This window comes from Zea mays, chromosome 9 (genome assembly GCF_902167145.1).
Source record: "Zea mays cultivar B73 chromosome 9, Zm-B73-REFERENCE-NAM-5.0, whole genome shotgun sequence".
NCBI lineage: Eukaryota > Viridiplantae > Streptophyta > Magnoliopsida > Poales > Poaceae > Zea > Zea mays.
In genome coordinates this window covers 99555370-99575440 of record NC_050104.1, presented here as the reverse complement: position 1 = coordinate 99575440, position 20071 = coordinate 99555370, and the positions used below count along the sequence as shown (strand labels likewise).

Sequence of the window (20071 nt, the reverse complement as noted above, 5' to 3'; positions counted from 1 at the left end):
AGTAATTTTTTTAAAAAATAAACGTCCGCCTAGACAATTAACCTATGAGAAGTTTGCAAATCACCCTAGTGTTGCCATTGCTCGTTCGTTCTCACCCTATTCCTTTGTGACGGTTTGTTTTTTTGCTCATACCATCCATGCGCCGCAGCCATGGCTCAACAACATGGCGGCGGGCAACGCCGGCGCTCAAGTTGACCACAGCGTTTAGCCGTCATGGATCACCAACAGCCTAGCAGGGTGTCATGTTTTTTTTGAGAAGATATTGAAGACATAATTTCAATTATGATCCACGAATCATATTTATTATTCACTAAACTTGGTTACGGTTTTTTCTTCTTCTGAGGCTTCCCATATAAGTTTACAATGAGATAATAATTGACATATGCTTAATTATTTTCTGTTTATTTGTTCACTAGGTTTGAAAGAGTTCTAATGGCATCCACACATATTTCTTCTTGTTTTTTCTATAGGGGTTTTAGAGAAATTATTCAAGACATTGGTCTTAGTGATGGATAATATTGTTGATCAAGAGAGTGTGTTATGAATCACTTTATTAGTGATCAATCGCTGCCTTAGAAGGCACCCTTTTATGTGTGCCTTTGCATATATATATATATATATATATATATATATATATATATATATATATATATATATATATATATATATAGTATTTAGAGCCCTGGGCTCTCTCTAACTACAGGAAGCCCCGACCAGACACCGACCAGGTGCTCTGACCGGCGCGCACGCTTTACTGGTTTACTGTAATACACTGTTACGTCAATTATAAATACGAGTTATGCTCCTTTTTGTTACCGTTTACACTCTTTTGGTGTGCGCACGTCTCGCGGCATCCGGGCCCACGAAAAGATCGTGTTCCCGCAATCTAGGCAGTTTACGTAATTCGGGCCCACGAATCAAGGAACTGAGCCGTCGTTTTCTCAGCACAGCTCTCCCGTAACTATCGCTCCCGCCGAACCCTAGCCAAATCCGTCGCCGTATGCTGCTTCTCCTCGGCGCCCGGCGAACCCTAGACTAACCGCCGCCGTCGCATTAAGATTCTCCCCCGCAGTTCCCCCGCCGTCGCATTCTCCTTCACCCCCGCAGAGACCCGCCCTCGCCTTCTCCGCCGCACACAGGCCGTGGCCTTGTTTTTCATCTCCGGCAAGGGCCCCGGAATCGAGGAGGCGGTTGTGCCGCCCCTGCGTTCTCCTACTCGTCAGAGACCGAGACCTCGATCTTCTCCACCGCGGCGGCCGAACGCCGACTCCCCTACCCCGTCGCGAGGTCCGTCCCCAACGTCGAGTCCCCGACGCATTTGGCACAGCCCCGCGTCGCGTTGGGTTGTCCCCTGCACAGCTGTATCGGATTCAGCCGCCCTCCAGGCCCATCCACATTCCGGTAAGCCATCAACCTTTAACTCTTCCAATCTGAATCGTAGATAGAGTTCACATTATTATTTTGCCAATTGCTTGATTTATCAAATACCAATTCATTATAAATTTATAGTTAATTGGAGACACAAATGTATACTATGCAATCTATCACACCTTTATGCAGTTTACAATATTTTGTTTATGCTGATTTGTTGACAGAAGTATGATCCATACATCAATACATTATGCCATAAAACCTATTGCTGTTCAAATTGGGCTAGCTCACACGAAATAACCAGGTTATACATTAATTAGATGTCGCATATGAGCAGAATTTTTTTGATCAAGTTAGTCTCACAAGTTTATGCAATTTACAATATTGTGTTATGATGATTTGTTGACAGAAGTATGATCCATACATCAATACATTATGCCATAAAACCTAATGCTGTTCAAATTGGGCCAGCTCAAACGAAATAACCAGGTTATACATTAATTGGATGTCGCATATGAGCAGATTTTTTTTATCAAGTTAGTCTCATAAGTTTATGCAATTTACAATATTGTGTTATGCTGCTTTGTTGATACATTTATGCAATGTATGGTCATGAACTGATCTGAATTGACTTTGTGCTTATCTTTTTTTTGATCCTTTACGTATTTTATGTATATGTGTTGTTTCATTTTGGTAGGAACATCAGTGATGAAGAACGTAGACCGACCACCTTCCAATCCAAAACGGATCATAATCCAGTCTACTCAGGAGTGATTCAGCGTTGACATACCCCGTGCTCCGGCGGGGACTGTTAGACCTGAGACAAGGCGTGCTGCTGATGAGGATGATGACTTTATGCCATCATCCAAGAAGCGTAACTTGGACGACAGCCCTGGGAAAGTTTTGAAGAAGGTAGTCACTAAGCGGAGGAAAGCAGTGCCCCCACCCCGACAGGTTAGATATTTATGTCTATGGCAATATATCCTTTTTATGCGTGAAATCATGTTGTCTTGATGTCTGAGTTAAACATTGTGTTGCGATTATGCACATGTAAATGTTTACAATATTCATTTTATATATTTTCCCCAGCAGAAGCTGAACGTCAGATGCAACCCCCAAGATGTGTTAGTAAGCATACAAATATTAAATGACAGACAGCAACAAGCAATTGCACGTAGGGGATTTTCTAGTATTCTTGATATGAGACTGGACGCACTCGGCAGCAGATCACACTTAGCTTGGCTGATGGAAAAGCTCGACCCCAATGACATGACAATTCGAGCTGGCCCTGGAAAGGAGCTGAAAATAACAAAGGATACGGTGCACCTAATTTTGGGTTTACCGAATGCTGGGGGAGGAACTGCATTGGGCATCGATGAAGCTGTTGTTGCCAACAATTTGAGAGCTGAACTTGGGCTATCGAAAGAAGATTTTGGGGTTACAGCTCTACAAGATCGTTTGAGGAAAGGTTCTGACGATGATTTAAGCATCAGATGCTTTTTCTTGATATTGTTCAATAGGTTGTTGTTCCCTACTGCCAGCTGGGGAATAACGAACCATGAGGTTCTTTTAACCGAGCAGATGGATCGTTTCCACCAGATTGACTGGTGCCAGCTTATTTTCAATGATTTATGCCAAGCTGCCAAGAAGTGGCATAACAGGAGCGTTACGAACGTTTCTACAACCATCTATGGATGTTCCATCGTTGTTCTTGTAAGCATATCCTTTTTTTGTCTGTTACATGTACCCATAATCTTGTATGCAAAATCCATATACACGTAGTTTATGCTTTTGTTATGTCTTATAATGACTCATGTTATGCCTTTTGCAGCTGTATTATTTGGATCATTTGCATGACTCAGCGGCACCCCTGAACAAACGTGGAACACCACGAATCAAATACTTTGATAGGAATATTATTCAAGCCCTGACAAGAGCTGACAAGGGCAAGATACGCAAAGGAGAAGAAGCATTTGGACATTGCTCGGTATTTTTTCTTATGTGTCAATCATTTTTTTTAGTTTTACTCCATATCTCACACATTTTTTTTAGTTCCGAAGCTCCTCAGAGACCTGCTACACAGATGTACCACCCGTTCATGCACAATTCAAGGCATGATTCTATTTATATATTTGTTTGTCATAGAATTTCAACATAATATCCAGTTATATGCTATACATTTACTTAATAATTTTCAATTTACAACAGCATAAGACCAGGACCAACGCTTTTGATGTTCCTCGTCCTGACCCATCTGGACAGCACTCAATTCACATCGAACTCCCGCTCATCAGGGATTTGATATCAAGCAAGCTTAATCAGCTTCCATCCCGCCACCGCATGGGTTTCATAGAGAAGCTGTCACATTTTGATGCGGAGGTTGGTAAGGCGTGTTCAGTTATTAAACAGACTCTTCAGCACATTGTTGAGAAACAATTCAATCTATCTGATGTTTTTGGCGAGTTAATTGATGAGGTCCTCCGTGCCGAGGCGGGTGACAACGAAGATGCTTATGATGTGCAGAAAACCACATCAAAATCAGATGATATTCTTCCCCAGACAGCTGGTTAGTCTGTTTAATGTATTTACGTCAATATAAAAAAGTTATGCAATCATTTATCGATATGGGTTTGATGCCATTATTTTTAACAATGTTTTATTTGTTTACATGACACGTACAGAAGGATGTACGTGTCCGGCCCCCCCAACTGTACCCGATATGTCTACTCCAGTTTCTCAGCTGGATACGCAGTTTACAGACACACAGGTACATGAATTACTATTAAGGCAACAACATATTCGTGTACTATTAGAAAGTTGTCCCGATGAAGCTGATATTGATCTACTGGTTCATACAAATATAACGAAACAGAACAAAACACCTACAACCTCAGTGGTAATGTTTTTACAATCATTGTTTTTTTTCATTCTAGGGTTGTATTAATCGTTTTATGTAAATAGCATATAACCATTACAATTCTTTCAGGGTAAACATGGTGACGGTGGCAAGAACATGCCGACCACTACAAACGTCACTCCTAAAGCAACACCACACATGGATCCTGACGCGCCGATATTTGATGCGACTCCGCAAATCAAGGTATGTCTAAACCCCCTCGTGTTTTTTCTATATTCTCATTAGCAGTTTACTAAATTTGTAATCCATTTATACCATCATTTGTTAGTCTACTGGCGGCGTACAACAAGTGGCAGAAACAGACTTGCCTGACAGTGGTCCATGCTTTGATCAGACTCCATCTGAACATGTCAGCTCAGTAATTTACATTTTCTTTGTAGTGTTCAACTTATCACAGATTTTGTACAGCCATGCTTCACAGTCTAAATAGGTTATGCATCTTACAAATCAGTGTTATGCCCATTTACATATACATATATGCTGAGTACATGTGCATGCAGTTTTTACATAACTGCTAGTTGCCTATGATAAATTACACATTCATTTATGCAGTTTGCAAGAATATTTCTTTCTCTTGATATGTATCAGTAATGGCAGCTCATTAATTTTATGCCAGTTTATGACACTTCATTCCACATACGTATATTCCACTTTATGTCAGCTCAGTTATTTTCATTTTCTTTATAGTTGTCAAAATTGTTCACAGAGTTTTATGTATATTTTCATATATATTTTTAGGTTTATGTTGAAACCGATCCAGCTACAAACACTCCACAGGTTGGCCAGGCTTCTCTTGATTCGGAGATGCAAACTGTGTTAGCTCTACGCGAATATTTGTGTGGTCTGCAATCTGACACCGGCAGGTACGAAGTTCATACTTAATCTAAATTTGTTTATATGCTTGTAGATTTACGCCACCTTTCTAATTGATTTAAAAAATTCACCAGGACCATAATAGATTATGGTGAATATTCAGCGACATGTTCTGACATATATGAATCTTTTGCCGATGGGAAGTGTCTCGACAATGGATTCATGCAGTGTTTCATCCAATGTGTTATTCATGATGCAAAAAATCAGCAGACTTCCATGAGTTCGAACAGTTTGGTTCTTGATGTTAATGTTGGGGTAAACTATTGTAACTTACATACACCATTTTCATATACAAATTAGATCAACCCAAGTACACTCACTCCATTTATATTGTTTATTGCAGTCAATACTCAACTTTGAGGAACAGGAACGACACAGTCGCAATCCTCAACCTTTTGATGAATCTGTACTCCACACACTTCTAGACAATTCATTGCCTGAGACAGATGAGTTGGACCAATGCAAAGCGGTAACAATCGTATTTCATAATCCAAACACAATTCCTTTTAAATGTAACATATCACATTGTTATGCTTTTGTAAGTTACCCTGTTAATTTTATGTTTTTTTACACGGTCAGATCATGGTCCCCATGGTAAGCAGGGGGCATTGGACATTGTATGTTGTCAACAAGGTCAAGAAGTGCGTTCATATTTTAGATTCCAACCCATATGGACCAACACTTGGTGGAACTACATGGAAGGACTATCATTTTGCACATTTAGGCTCAGGTGGCAGAAAGTTACCCTGGGCTAAGGTTATTATGAGCAGATTAAACAAAGCAATACAACATGTGCGGCCCAGTTCATGCTTTCCCAAGTTTGGTAACTTCACAATTGACTTGTGCCAAAATTGTCCTAACATGGTAGCTGGATCAAATGACTGTGGGTTTTATGTCATGGGTTACATTCTATTTTATCAATGCGACGAAGGATCTTTGCGGTCAGACATAGAAGCAGTACGTACAAATTTACCATTTAATTCTACAGTTGGCCCATGGCAACACATGGAACAGAGGTATAACTAACTCAGTGTTTTTGTATTGCAGGGCAACACCAGTGAGATACGGTCTCTTGCGCTGCATTACATCACATTCCACCCGAAGAACAAAGCATTATCGCTGCTCCAAGACATCCAAAGATTCAAGGTCTAAAGGATGTAGTTTAGTTTGGTCATGTAATATATTTTGTATACAATCGTTCCCTAAACTTCAGATCAGTCATGTGTGTATATTATGGCCAAAGTCCGTAGACGTTTCTTAGTTATGTCATTGACAACTTTGGGATCAGCTTTTTTCTAAACTGGCATGTTGTTCCAAACTGTGTTTGAAATGTAATGTCTGTTTCTTGCATTTGATTCTTCCAGGTTTCTGTACAATATTGTTATGTCAATAACCTCGAAGTATGCATGTTTCTTGACCGGATTTTACGATATAATTATTGAAAGGCTTATGCATGTTTGTACAGTCAGATTGCTGCATATGTATAGTCAGATTGCTGCATAAATGTACAGTCAGATTGCTGCATGACTGCATAACCTATCTGGACGTATGCATGTTCACGATATAATTATTGACCGTAGTATATGTACAGTCAGTTTGCTGCATAACTGTTAAAGCTTATGACAAATTACACAGACATTTATGCCAGTTTGCATTACACAACGCAGAGTCATTTTTTGTACAGTCATGGTTCACAGGCTTACCCTCTTATGCATTACACAACGCATAGTTACGCAGGTTTTCACATACATTTATGCTAAGTACATGTACAGTCAGACTGCTGCATTACTGTTAAAGCTTATGACAAACTACACATCCATTTATGCCAGTTTGCAAGTATATATATGATTCTTTCTGGAAGTAGTCAAACGAACACAGGAATCACATTTACACAAGGAAATATTTGTATCTTATGGTCTTTTACTCTCTACCAGATGAATCATCATCTCCGACATCCACCGTTCGTTTTTTCGACGTTGATGTCTCATTCCATTGCGGGGCTGCAGCTATGAGTTTGTTCCTTGAACCAGGAGGTCGTCCTCGCTTACGTCCAGATAGGTTAGCCAATCGAACCCTATTATCCTCGACAGTTAAACACGTACGGCTGTTGTGACCATCAGCTATGCCACATTTCTGGCATTTCCTGCTCATCTTCTTAGCTCCTTTCGCACCCAATTTTAAAACTTGTTGCTCACTACTTTTGATTGTTCTTCCCTTAGGCTTGGCCTTATCTGGTCTTGTTAAGTTTACACCTTCCATATGAAATTCCAGTTTCTACAAAACAAAGATATCAAGTCAGATTTTACTTTCTCGTATGTCATCATATATTGTAGCAATGTTTTCACCTTTCTAGCTTCCACATCCATAGAACTACTCTCAACCAGCCGACTGTCAGTGTTATGTTCCAATGTTAATATCTGCATATTACATTGATCATCCTTAGTATTGCATTCATTTGTATTAGAGCCCATTAAAATTTCCTGTGAAATAAAACAAAGTCCAGTGAGGACACAAATTTTATAGTGCAGTATATGTAATACATTATAAAGATCTGTTCCATACCTCGTTCCCATCATCTAATCTGCGTAAGTTGTCTATAGCCATTTCCTTTGTTTCATACGCTTCGACCTATATCATCATTACAATCATGGATCATATTCGACAAGTAATTATGCAAAATTCATAACATCACGAGGTGCGTACCTGGATGTCATCGCAAACACTTGTGCCACAACTCTCACCAGTACCTATATCAGGCTCCACACGCATCAATAACCCTAATAATTCGTCCATCATCTCTAGGGCTTTATCATTCCCAGCTTTAGACATACTCGCATGGTGTACTACTTTCATTGCTTTTTTAAGCAACATCTTCTGTCTATATGATCTAGTTTCTCCATCTTTTCCTTTCAAATTCCTATCGTCTCTTGAAAAAGCCACATCTTGATGTGCGGAGTATGTGTATCGTTGCAAAATATACTCACTTGGGATCCTTTCAATTTGTAGATGCATGAAAGCGCGTACAAGATGAACACAAAATAGACCTATAATTGATTAAACATACATTATGTCATATATTAATCGTAAACAGCTATGCTTTCGTAATAATTTATAATTTTTTATAGTATAACATACCTGTATGCTCCCAATGCTTGCACTCACATGAATACTTTCCGGCATCCACATCAGCCCTTATCTTGAATTGGTGTTGACCCCAAACAATTTTATTTGATCTTGTAGTATGTTTCACCACCCAATCATGTTCCTCACCCTCTGTATCACGGTCTATTCGGTATGCAGTTGCATATTTTACTGTCTCCTGAAACCTTGTCATCACAGCTCTAGTGTATGCCCTTGCTACTCTTATTTCAAACATATACAATGTAGTTGTATCCTTTTGACCCTGCAAATTACACAATATAGTATTAATACTGTTTTGGTTTTAATAGCATAAAACATATGTTTATTAATTTTTTTCACTTACCATGCATCCTAGTGCCTCTTTGGCCTCTTTCATCTTCCTACTATGCAGTAGCTTCATCATTTGCTTTGCAAATTGATGAAGCGGTGTGTTTGCATCCACGTGGGCACTCTTCACCAACTTGTTCATGCTCTCGCTTCGTTGTGTAGAGACCATAAGACCACAATAATCTCCTTTGAAAAATGCAGGTACCCAATCTTTGCGTATGTCATATAATCTGGCAAGGGTGTTGTTCTCGTGTAGGTGGAAATCATCAAGCATCATTTGCCAGGCAGCCTCGAACTCCATTTCATTCAATGGATGATGTATTATAGATTGGAACCTTGTTTTGAAATCCATGTCCTCAAATCTTGCATATAATTCATTCAAGTGGGGCATATACCTGTTTTGCACATGCCACAAACACAATCGATGTATTGTGTTTGGGAATACTCTGCCAAGTGCAATTGGCATGGCAGGGTCTTGATCTGAAATTTATAAATTTACATAACATCATGCAAGACAATATGATATCATATAGTACATGACATAATAATTACGAGCCATTTTATTACAACATACCTGTCAGCATCACTCGTGGTCCGTCACATCCCATGCATGTTTTGAACGTATTGAATACCCACTCGAATGTATCAACTGTCTCGTCTCCTAGTAAAGCAAACCCAAATATTGTGCATTGTAGGTGGTGGTTCGAACCAACAAACATGCCTAATGGCTTATCATACATATTAGTCTTATGTGTAGTATCAAAAGTAACTGCATCACCAAAATCAATGTACTCGGCTTGCTGGCTAGCATGGGACCAAAATATGCTTAAAATTTTCCCTTCTTTGTCCAGTTGAAAGTCTGAAAAAAACTGTGGATTATCTTTCTTGCATAATGAAAAAAAAGATAACAGTTTTGACACATCATTTGCATTTCTCTCCCTTTGCCATGCTTTTTTCCTGTCAAAAAATGTAATGATTATGCACTATATCTAACTCAACACATTACGATTGTTTATGTAATATAAAATACAATTATTGTCAATGCATAATACACTTACAGGTTACTCATGTCCTGCACGGTTATTGGAACGTTTTCTGGGCCACCATGCATTTCAGTAACAAAATCCATAATGCAATGTGGTGGAATCCTGCTTTCTTGCATTGCACTAAGGAACTCCATATATTCACGATCATGTGTTTTGTTGCATTGCAATTGCCCTTTTTCTGTATCTTTCTTCAAAAATTCATGATTATGCTCATAGTTTACCAGATCAATCCGAACAGAAATAACATTCTCTTTAGCATCATCGTAGATTTTTTTGAGTTTCATCCCAGCCTTGCACTGTGTTCGTTTCGAACATGTGTTACGTATCCTTGGATTTCCAGCTACCCTTTCAGCATTCTTTCCTTCCATTGAACAGTTCAACCATTTACAATTCTTCCGCTCCCTATATTTCTTCAACGGAAATCCTACCTCGTATGCATATTGACTATAAAAATTATACGCCTCATCCACGTTACTAAATGTCATACCGACTTTAGGTATCAATCTTATATCAATATTGTCCGGCTGCGCACAGAAATTTAACATTTACGATTCAATATCGAATAAATTTAACGTAATACGGGAGAACTTACGTGGCTTTGAAGAATATGAGGTGTGTCCTGTTCATGTGGCCCAATATGTCTCATGGGGATGTGCTTCTCTGCGCCGACCACGTCTGCTGTTTTTGTGTGCTCTTCGATATGTCCAGGTGCCCTCAATGCCGCCGGAGGAGTCACAGATACACCTTCTGTGTATGGGGCGATTGCAGACAAAACAGGTTGCATGTCCATTGAAACAGACGTACCTACTTCCTCATGCGCAGATGTTACAGGGAGGATGTCATCGCCAGCGCCGGTGGTGGACATCTTCTTCGCCGGCCGGACCTCTCACTTCCGCCGCCGCTAACCGCCGCCAATAATTCAGATGGACGAGCGAACGTGGACGCGGCTGTAAAGTTGTTTTAGTTTCCTGCCGTAACTGCGCCTTTATTTTCGCGCACGAAAATCACGTCTTGCCTTATTCCAAAACCTGCCGTGAACGTCTTGCATGGTTTACGCTATTCTGTCTCACAACGTTATGCAGTCGTAAACGTCTAGCACATGCAGATATTCGTGCGCGCGATTCCTGGCATGCAAAGATTCCATTTATGCATGAGTTATACACATTTGTACACAAATTTATGCTTGCGTAATTGCATGTCGCGTGTAAGGCGGGATACGTGGTTATCCTTTGCATAAATGGCGCAGGCTGGCGTCCAGTGGGCCTAAAAGCGACCCGTTCGGTCTCCCTGGCTGGGGCTTCGCCCACTAATGGAAGCACAGGGCTTCCATTACCTATATATATATATATATATATATATATATATATATATATGTGTGTACACACAATCATGGATCAATGAATAGACAGACATTTTTCCACTCTCATTCGTGTCTCTGAGTCTCTCTCGTTTATATCGAACACACTAGACTCTAAACAAACCTTACCAAGTTACCATTGCAGAAAGGTCTTCGTTAAGTATTTGACGACAAAGACAATAGATTGAGCGCTAAACTGTCTCTAGCAAATCGTGTATATAGTCATATAAAACACTGTTTTATACTGTAGATAGAATAAAGTTTAAAATATGAGACATTAGAGATGGCCTTAGTATGTGTGGACAACACGTCTATCCTTATCCGTGGCAATATGAAAACTGATTTTGCTCAGATATGGCCTAAACGGACATGCTAAGTACTGGTTGCGTCGTTGGTACCTTTGCGAAGCACTAGTAGTTTTTTTTTAAAGCAATTGGATACTGTCACTACAGTAAACGAAGAAAGTTCCGATGGTCCCTCTATCGCCGACGGCTTCCTACGAGGCCGTCGGATATTACCTTATGTCCGACGGCCAACAGGGGCTCTCGGAAATAAGACGTTATGTCCGACGGCTACTGACAAAGCCGTCGGAGATAACCTTATGTCCAAAAAGCTGTTATCTGGCCTCGGTATGGACTACGAAAAAATCGATGTCTGTGAAAATAATTGTATGCTTTTCTGGAAGGAGACCGCAGGTGAGAAGAAGTGTATTGTATGTGGTGAGCGTAGATTCGTTGAGGTTGAAAACGACGATGGTTTGACCGTGACTACGAAGATTGCACGTAAGCAGCTTCGTTACATGCCTCTCATACCTCGGTTGAAACGTTTGTTCATCTCCAAGAATACAGCCAGACACATGAGGTGGCACAAAGAAGGGGTACGTGAGAATCCAAATGTCATGGTGCACCCAGCTGATACAGATGCATGGAAGGCACTAGATGCTTTTGATTCCAGCTTTGCTGATGAAGTGCGGAATGTCCGCTTCGGTTTGGCAACAGATGGTTTCTCACCATTCAATCTAACTGCAACGTCGTACTCATGTTGGCCCGTCTTTGCTGTTCCATACAACCTTCCACCAGCTCTTTGCATGAAATATGAATTTATTTTCTTGTGTCTTATAATACCTGGTCCGGATCATCCTGGAACAAAGATCGATGTGATGATGAGACCCCTGATTGAAGAATTGAAAATTTTGTGGGAAGGAGTCGAGGCGTACGATTGTTACAAGAAACAGAAGTTCAACCTGAGAGCCGCGTTTTTATGGTCTATTCATGATTTTATGGCTTATGGTATCTTTGCTGGATGGAGTTGTCATGGGATTTTGACATGTCCTATATGCGTTGAAGACACTTTATGCTTTCGACTAAAGTTTGGTGGAAAGATATGTTACTTCGATTGCCATAGATGTTTTTTGCCAGAGGATCACCCGTTCAGGTTCGATAGGAACGCTTTTAAAAAGGACACGATTGTGACGAGGGGACCACCCAAGCGTCTAAGTGGTCCAGAGATTCTCGCGAGACTTAATGATTTGAAACTAAACGAACATGGAAATCGTTTTGAAGGTTATGGAACCGAGCATAATTGGACTCACAAATGTGGTCTATGGGAACTCCCTTATATGAAAGCCTTGATTCTAATGCATAACATTGATGTCATGCACCAGGAACGAAATATGGGTGAAAGCATTATCAGCACTTGCATGAATATCACCGACAAAACAAAAGACAACCCTAAGGCAAGGAAAGACTTGGCCTTAATCTGTAGAAGACCAACTATGGAGATAGGAGAGAATCAGAAGAAGCCACGTGCTCCTTTCAGTATTAAACCTAAAAGGAAGAAACAATTGATGAAATGGTTGAAAAACTTAAAGTTCCCAGATGGTTACGCCGCGGGCTTTAGAAGGTCTGTGAATTTGAAGACGGGCAAGTTTTCTGGGTTGAAGAGTCATGACTACCACATAATAATGGAAAGACTCCTTCCTGTTATGTTTCGTGGTTTTGTAAAAAATGATGTCTGGAAAGCATTAGCGGAGCTAAGCTACTTTTATAGACATCTTTGTGCCAAAGAAATAAAGAAAGAGATGATGGAGAAGCTTGAGCAAGAAATACCGATTTTGGTATGCAAACTTGAAAAAATATTTCCACCAGGTTTCTTCAATCCGATGCAACATCTACTTGTTCACCTACCATACGAAGCTAAGGTAGGAGGTCCTGTGCAATATAGATGGATGTATCACATCGAAAGGACACTAAAAAAGCTACGTGCAATGGTTGGTAATAAGAGACGAGTTGAAGGGTGCATCGCTGAAGAATTCAAATACAAAGAGATAGCATCGTTCACGGGCCTGTACTTTGCAGAGGAACACAATGTCAATGCCCATACGTTGCGGTATCATGTCGACGAGCCCCCTATTAGTGATATTGAAATTTTTCAATGGAGGGGCAAAACTGTAGGACCCAGCACAACATACTGTTTCACCAACGATGAATGGAAGACTGCTTTACTTTACATGTATAACAACATGGAAGAGATGAGTCAGTTTCTCCTGTAAGTGTAAACTTTATTTTAGTCATTGCCGCTAGAATTTTTGTTGTGATACTAAAAGGTTTGTTTCCTTGTACTAACAGGGAATTTGATTCTCAAAATTGCATCTCTGGCTGTGAACGTGACCAGATTCGTCGAGAGGGAAAAGATGGGGGACTTAATTTCTTGTGTTGGTTTCGAGATTATGTAGATAAAAATGACAATATACACCCGGACCTTCGACAATTATCCCTAGGAGCAGTAACTGGCAGACGTTATGGTCGGTATGATGTCAATGGTTTTAGATTCCGTTCCACAAGGTTCGAAGATGATCATCCTCTAGCAGCCACGACAAACTCCGGAGTTGTAACTAGAGCTGTCGATGATGAAGGGAAGGTGACTAATTATTATGGAGTCATTAATGATATAATCGAGTACAAGTTTTTTGGAGATAAACAACTCAAAGTGGTGTTCTTCGATTGTGATTGGTTTTCTCCAAATACAACGCGAGAAAATCAATATGGCATGGTGGAAGTCAAACACAACGATAGATTAAAAGGCCACGACACTATAATCCTTGCCCACCAATGCGAGCAGGTGTATTATATGACATATCCATCTAAGAAAAACGGTTTGGTTGATTGGAGGGTAGTGTACAAAGTTAATCCGCGTGAACGACTATATGCTCCTGGTGATGCTGGTTATGTTGAAAGTCAAATCGAGCAGGAAGTGGGGGCTGCTGAGATTTTCCAAGACGAAGAACTTACAAGCACGTTTAATGTACAAACTGAAATGTTGGAAGAATCTTTATTAGGCGATCAAAATGATGTAGAGGTTCCTCCAAAAAGAAAACGAGTGACGAGAAAGAAGAAAGCTACTTGGCGTCCATTAAATCGACGAAAGCAACTAGATCCTGATTTTGATTACGATTACGATTGACGAGTATGGATCATGATTTTATTGCATATTTTATGATTTTGTTGCATATTTTATTATTTTATTGTCGATTTATGTACTAACTTGTTTTTGTTAAAATAGGATGTCAAAGAAAATGAAGTCTTTAGCTCGTAGTTTGCTTGGGTCGAGGAGTAGCTCGAGGAGCAGCTCGAGGGGTGAGGATTCAGTTTTTCAGGGCACAGGTTCTACCATGAGCAGACGGAGAGCGCTGGCAGAACATTTGCCTCCACAAGATGTAAGTTAGTTGTTAAACTACATTATTTGAGTTACTTAATATTGTATGATGTAAGCTATTTGTTTCATAGGATGCTGAAATTGAGGAACCAGTGGTAGAGGATCATGCAAGAGATGATGTTGAAGATGATGGTGGAGATAATGTGGGAGATCATGCTGGAGACGACGCTGGTGGGGATTCTGGGGCTGGGGATTCTGGGGCTGGTGGAGATTCTGCAGCTGGGTCTGGAACTTCTCGAGTTAAGAGAACGAGGAAGCTGCATTTTGTTGGACCACCTCCAGAGCTTCCACCCGAATCTCGGGTTGTGATAAAGCCTAGTGGAAAGTGAGTGACATATCTTTGCTTAAATGTTATTGAAAGTTATGTTTTAATTCCTACATTGATTTCTGTTTGCAGGACTTGGATCGACGACTCGTTCACAGGCACAGGACACTACAGGCAGGTGAACATGGTTCTTGGTAATCTTGTTCGTCTGCACTGGCCTGGTCTTGTGACTTTGCCTACTGGCGAGTCTGTCCCCGCCACCACTTGGGAGCATTATCGCTATGGTGTCTGTAAAACGTTTGGCAACACACAGGCACTAGTTTGGGATGCATTCTGGGTATGACTTGTTTATACTATTTTAGTTATTCCATATATGTTTGCTTTTATGATAACACTATGGTTTTTGCAGAAACGGTACAAGTTGCCGGACGATGGATCATATGATATGAACGCTCGTTACGTGTTTGAGTTTAACGCGAACGATGTCGTTGCAGATGCAATGTACTATGCACGAATTCAGGCTATAAAGGCATGGTACAGAGCAAATGCTGATGATCGACCGATGCCAAATACAAAGGCCGAGTGGTCATCAATTTACTTGACGGAGGAGCAATACCTAGAGGTAAACAGGTTGTTGCCTCTCATATCGCACAAAGCCATGTATTTGCTTGCTTTATTTAAAAAATTTCATGTAGGTGTCGGTGCCGTGGATGGCCACCCGATCAGACGGTTATCGGGCATTGTGCAGATGGTGGGCTTCCCCTGAGTTTCGTGCCATTTCCGAAAGGAACAGGGGAAACCGTGGGACCGAGTCGTTCCACAACTACGGTGGTGATGGTCATGTGCGCTTGGCTAAGCGAATGGTAAGTCACAGTTTGTTGTAACTTTTGAATTACATAGAAATGTGTCATTGTAACTTTTATGTACAGGAAGTCAAATCCGGTCGTACGCCCACGGATGTGGAGGTGTATATGCAAGGGCATAGGGGTTCTGATCCTCAGAATCCTGATGTGTTATGCACTCAGACGGCCACCGACCGTCTAGTGAGTTTTTGATACTCTATTATGTGTTTGATAATGTTTGCAAGGGCATATATAGGGGTTATGCACTTATATTTGATATTGTTTGCCTCCAGGCTTCGTATGGGGAGGAGATGGTTCAACGCCATGGGCAGGAGTACGATTGGAGGAGCCAGCCAATCGACCCTCAGGCAACATATGCTAGCGGAGGAGGACAAGCCCACGGACGGTGAGATTATTTAATTAGGATTACAAAATTGGCATCATATGCTTGCGATTCAACTGAGGCATGAGTTACTATACTAAGTGCATGGTTCACTCTTGTAGGTTGGGTATTTTTGATTCTACGATTGATTCCAGAGAGCTAAGACGCCGTGGACGACAGTCCACATCGTCGTCTTCACAGTCGTCCCGTTCACGATCATCCGCCCACGACATAGAGATGACAGTGTTGCGTCAACAGGCAGAGTACCATCAATCAGTCTTGAGGGAACAATTGGAGTACCAGAGGCAACAATCTGAGTACCAGAGGCAACAAGCCGAGTACCAGAAGAAGAGGGACGAGTATTATGCAAACCTCCAGGCCCAAAATCAAGCTCTTCTCTCGGTAAGCTGAAGTAACATTTTGTAGCTTATTTTGCAAAACACTTGATGTGTATCTTATTAGCTCAACAATGACTTGTATATAATTTGTAGCAACTAGCCCAACAAGCGGGCGTCCCTATGCCGACATATGGGATGCCGCCTCCGGAGTTTGCACTGCCAATTCCAATGTTGGCGCCTCCACCACCGCCTCCGCCTCCGTCACAATTCCCTACGGTATGTACACATATGCGTGTGCGACATGTTCATAGATGTCTTATGTGTTTAAATGAACAATTGAGTGGTTACTATTTCATGTGCTTGTGTTATAGGGATTTCAGACACCACCCGCTTCAGTTGCCGCACCTGGAGATGGGTCTGGTCAGGACGACCCAACACATTCGTGGGTGAACAATCTTTTCAGCACGCATAGTCCAGCCGGAGGAGGTGGCTACTCGAACCATCCAGACGATGGATATGATTGATGTGTCGTGATGTTTATTTATGAAACACTTTGCAACACTTGTTTGTGAGACACAATTTCAGTTTGCAACAACCGTCGAACTTATATGTTGATGTTAAATTTGTGAATGTTAATATTTATGTGAGAATATTTGTGATTGTGAATACTTATTAGAATGTGTATATTTGTGATTGTGAATGTGAATGTGTATATGTGCATGAATCTGTTTTTGTTTTGTAAATGTCAGATTTTTTAAATAACAGAATTTTGTGTAAATTCTGTAATTTGTTATGTCCGACGGCCTAGTGGTAGCCGTCGGACATAACCATGCCTTATGTCCGACGGCATTCTATACCGTCGGACATAAGGGATGCTTATGTCCGACGGCTTGCCGCTGGGCCGTCGGACTTAAGGTTGTGGGGCCCACTGGCTGGCCGGTAAAACGGTTGGGATTTACTATTTCCGACGGGCGCACGCAGCCGTCGGAGATAGGTTATGTCCGACGGCTGCCGTCGGACATTACCCTATTTCCGACGAATTATCTCCGACGGCTTAAAGCCGTCGGAGATAAGGCTTTGCCGTCGGAGATAAGCTATTTCCGACGGTTTAATCCTTATGTCCGACGGTTTTGGCCGTCGGACTTTGCTCCGTTTACTGTAGTGTGTGTCGTTGATATACTTGTATCGAAGATAGGAACTCGTAAGAGGCAAGATAAAAAGTTGGGCTTCTCACCAACTACGCGGACTTGTGCGTCTCCTGGCTGCTGAAAATGGCCGGGCAGGAGTGATACTAACTGAACACAGCTATGTGTGATCCAGACGTTCACGTCTCTCCTAGCGCTCTGATTGTATATTAAAAAAAACGTGTGTGATTATCCTTCTAAACCCTAATCCTAACACTTTGACTGTACATACAAAGCGTGTGTGATTATCCTTCAAAGGTCTCTCCAAGCGGATGTGCGTAGTCGATGTTCGATACTATCTCTCTGCCTACCTTTTTTTCACTCTCAAGTCACAGCCATAAGAAATTCGTGTTCACCAGCGGGAGGCGGACAGCCAGACTAGCGCCTCGGGAACCTGAAAGCGACATGCCACGTTCACAGAATCGTAAGCCTTTTTTCTTTGCTGAAGAATATACACACACACACACAAAACACCATATTCTTTTGTTCCGAACCTGACCAACTTAACGACTGTATTTAAACCCTACTTTTTATCTTCATGTATCGCCCCTTGCAATGCATGGCGATCTGCTGCTCCCATGAATCCAGAAGCATAGGCGAGGCATCACTGTCAAGTGGCTCGCCTGCCATTACACCAAGCCAAAGGGTCACACTCGGATCATATCTGCAATTTGATTTCTTAAGACTAATTTTTAGTCTCTTCATTTTAGTCTCTAAATTGTTAAACATATGGACTAAAATAGAGATAATATCTCTTTTAGAGGTGTTTAGTTTATAAGACTAATTTTTAGTCCCTCTATTTTATTTCATTTTAGTCCCTAACTTACCAAATACGGAAAATAAAATAGAGGTTTAGTTTCCGTATTTAGCAATTTAGGGACTAAAATAAGATAAAATGGATGAACTAAAAATTAGTCTCTAGAAACCAAACACCACCTTAGGCCCCTGTTTGGTTTCATGAGTCATAGGACTAAACTTTAGTCCCTACCCTGTTTGGTTGTAGAGACTAATTAGATTTTGAACATTAAACAAAGACTGAAATACATTTGCATGTAACCGTGTATAAACTGGACAGTACATTTGCATGTAACTGTGTATAATGTGAACACTGCACAGATTGAACGCTGCACAAAGCACAGACTGAACACTACACATACTGAACACTGTAAACATTATAATCTGTTGAAAATGTTACACACAACCAGTCCAAGTGCAAGATGCAGTACATTTCTGCAATATTTGTTACATACAATAAACATTACAGTCTATTGAACAAGTTCAGTATCTGCAGCCCTTATGTAAACTTCGGTATCTGCAGCCCTTGATGTTTGCATTTTAGTAATTATTCCTTCTAAGTATAATTAGATTCTTCATTAATTATATGTTTATGATATATTTATTTAATGTTATAATTTTTTATATCTTTCCTATAATCTCTCTATTATCTACTATCTACAACAACAATTTTCACGGTTGTTGTGCTCTCCCATATTTAAATGATAAAAGGCAAAAAATATGTACAAATGAGGATTTGAATCACAGCTGTTGGCTCTAAACTTACATTCACATCCCCTACCAACAAAACACACGTTTTTGTATTTTATACTCTATATTTATAAATAGAAAACGGTTGCACGTTTATACTCTACAGTTATAAATAGAAACCGTAGCAATGTATGAGCACTTTGCTAGTTTTAATTAAATTTAACATACTTTGACTTAGAAAACATAGAATATTTTATAATTTTATAATCTGGAAGAGAGAGAAGTGCATAAGAGCTTGTAAATCATGTGCATTGTAGTTTTTTTCTTCTTAAAAAATGAGTATCGCTACACGCACATGTAGACTTCAGTGGTAGAGTTATGTACGACTAATCATCTAATGACTTATAATTCATTAGTTCAGAACAAGAAGTAACAATAATCATATATTAACGTTGGTTATACTTGAGTTGTACGGGGACGTGATAGTGAGAATTGGCGGTTCCTTTTTATTTGAGGAAATGTGTAGCGGTAGTTGAGAAACGAGATGAATGAGCTTAGTCAAGTAGAAGTTTGGCAACATTGACTAACATAAGTGACGAGTCATCGACGTTTCATTTAAGCAACTGTTCAAAAGAAATACTTCTAGTAGTCTAGCACCACTTTCCACTTGATTGGTTCGCTACTTGCATGCAACCCATCTCGCGCGAGCAGGCCGGATACGGATGTTTTAAGCGTATGAGTGGATTGTAACACCCGGATTTAAGGAACAAAGCCGGGTGCATCTCTTACATGCGCCAAAGAAGACAACATATATAATAACAAAGTGTAT

General features: G+C 40.6%; 1 protein-coding gene and 3 long non-coding RNA genes across 4 annotated transcripts; 3 read left to right on the top strand and 1 right to left on the bottom strand.

The window, feature by feature from the left end:
- Positions 1–2616: 2616 nt before the first annotated feature.
- On the top strand, positions 2617–6470 carry LOC103638730 (uncharacterized). Its single transcript, XM_008661565.2, has 12 exons — positions 2617–3084; positions 3203–3358; positions 3424–3483; positions 3580–3937; positions 4053–4138; positions 4358–4471; positions 4557–4637; positions 5027–5151; positions 5236–5416; positions 5505–5630; positions 5741–6118; positions 6209–6470. Exons 1-12 carry the CDS (start codon positions 2617–2619, stop codon positions 6311–6313), a joined length of 2238 nt encoding a protein of 745 aa, XP_008659787.2. The 3' UTR covers positions 6314–6470.
- A 732-nt stretch (positions 6471–7202) lies between these two features.
- Positions 7203–7770, bottom strand: LOC103638731 (uncharacterized). Its single transcript, XR_002264991.1, has 3 exons — positions 7724–7770; positions 7507–7641; positions 7203–7435 (listed from the first exon to the last, which is right to left on the bottom strand). It is a non-coding gene; the product is annotated as an uncharacterized lncRNA (long non-coding RNA).
- Positions 7771–15998: 8228 nt separating this feature from the next.
- On the top strand, positions 15999–16555 carry LOC109942373 (uncharacterized). Its single transcript, XR_002265137.3, has 3 exons — positions 15999–16054; positions 16147–16259; positions 16358–16555. It is a non-coding gene; the product is annotated as an uncharacterized lncRNA (long non-coding RNA).
- A 54-nt stretch (positions 16556–16609) lies between these two features.
- LOC118473371 (uncharacterized) lies at positions 16610–17120 on the top strand. Its single transcript, XR_004852712.1, has 3 exons — positions 16610–16637; positions 16727–16849; positions 16945–17120. It is a non-coding gene; the product is annotated as an uncharacterized lncRNA (long non-coding RNA).
- Positions 17121–20071: the final 2951 nt, after the last annotated feature.

What these genes read in the sequence shown, in the direction of transcription:
- LOC103638730 (XM_008661565.2), top strand. Translation starts at nt 2,617, where the DNA reads ATGGAAAAGCTCGACCCCAATGACATGACAATTCGAGCTGGCCCTGGA. An exon ending in TTCTTGATGTTAATGTTGGG is followed by an intron (nt 5,417 to 5,504) that starts GTAAACTATTGT and finishes TGTTTATTGCAG; the next exon opens with TCAATACTCAACTTTGAGGA. An exon ending in AGTTGGACCAATGCAAAGCG is followed by an intron (nt 5,631 to 5,740) that starts GTAACAATCGTA and finishes TTACACGGTCAG; the next exon opens with ATCATGGTCCCCATGGTAAG.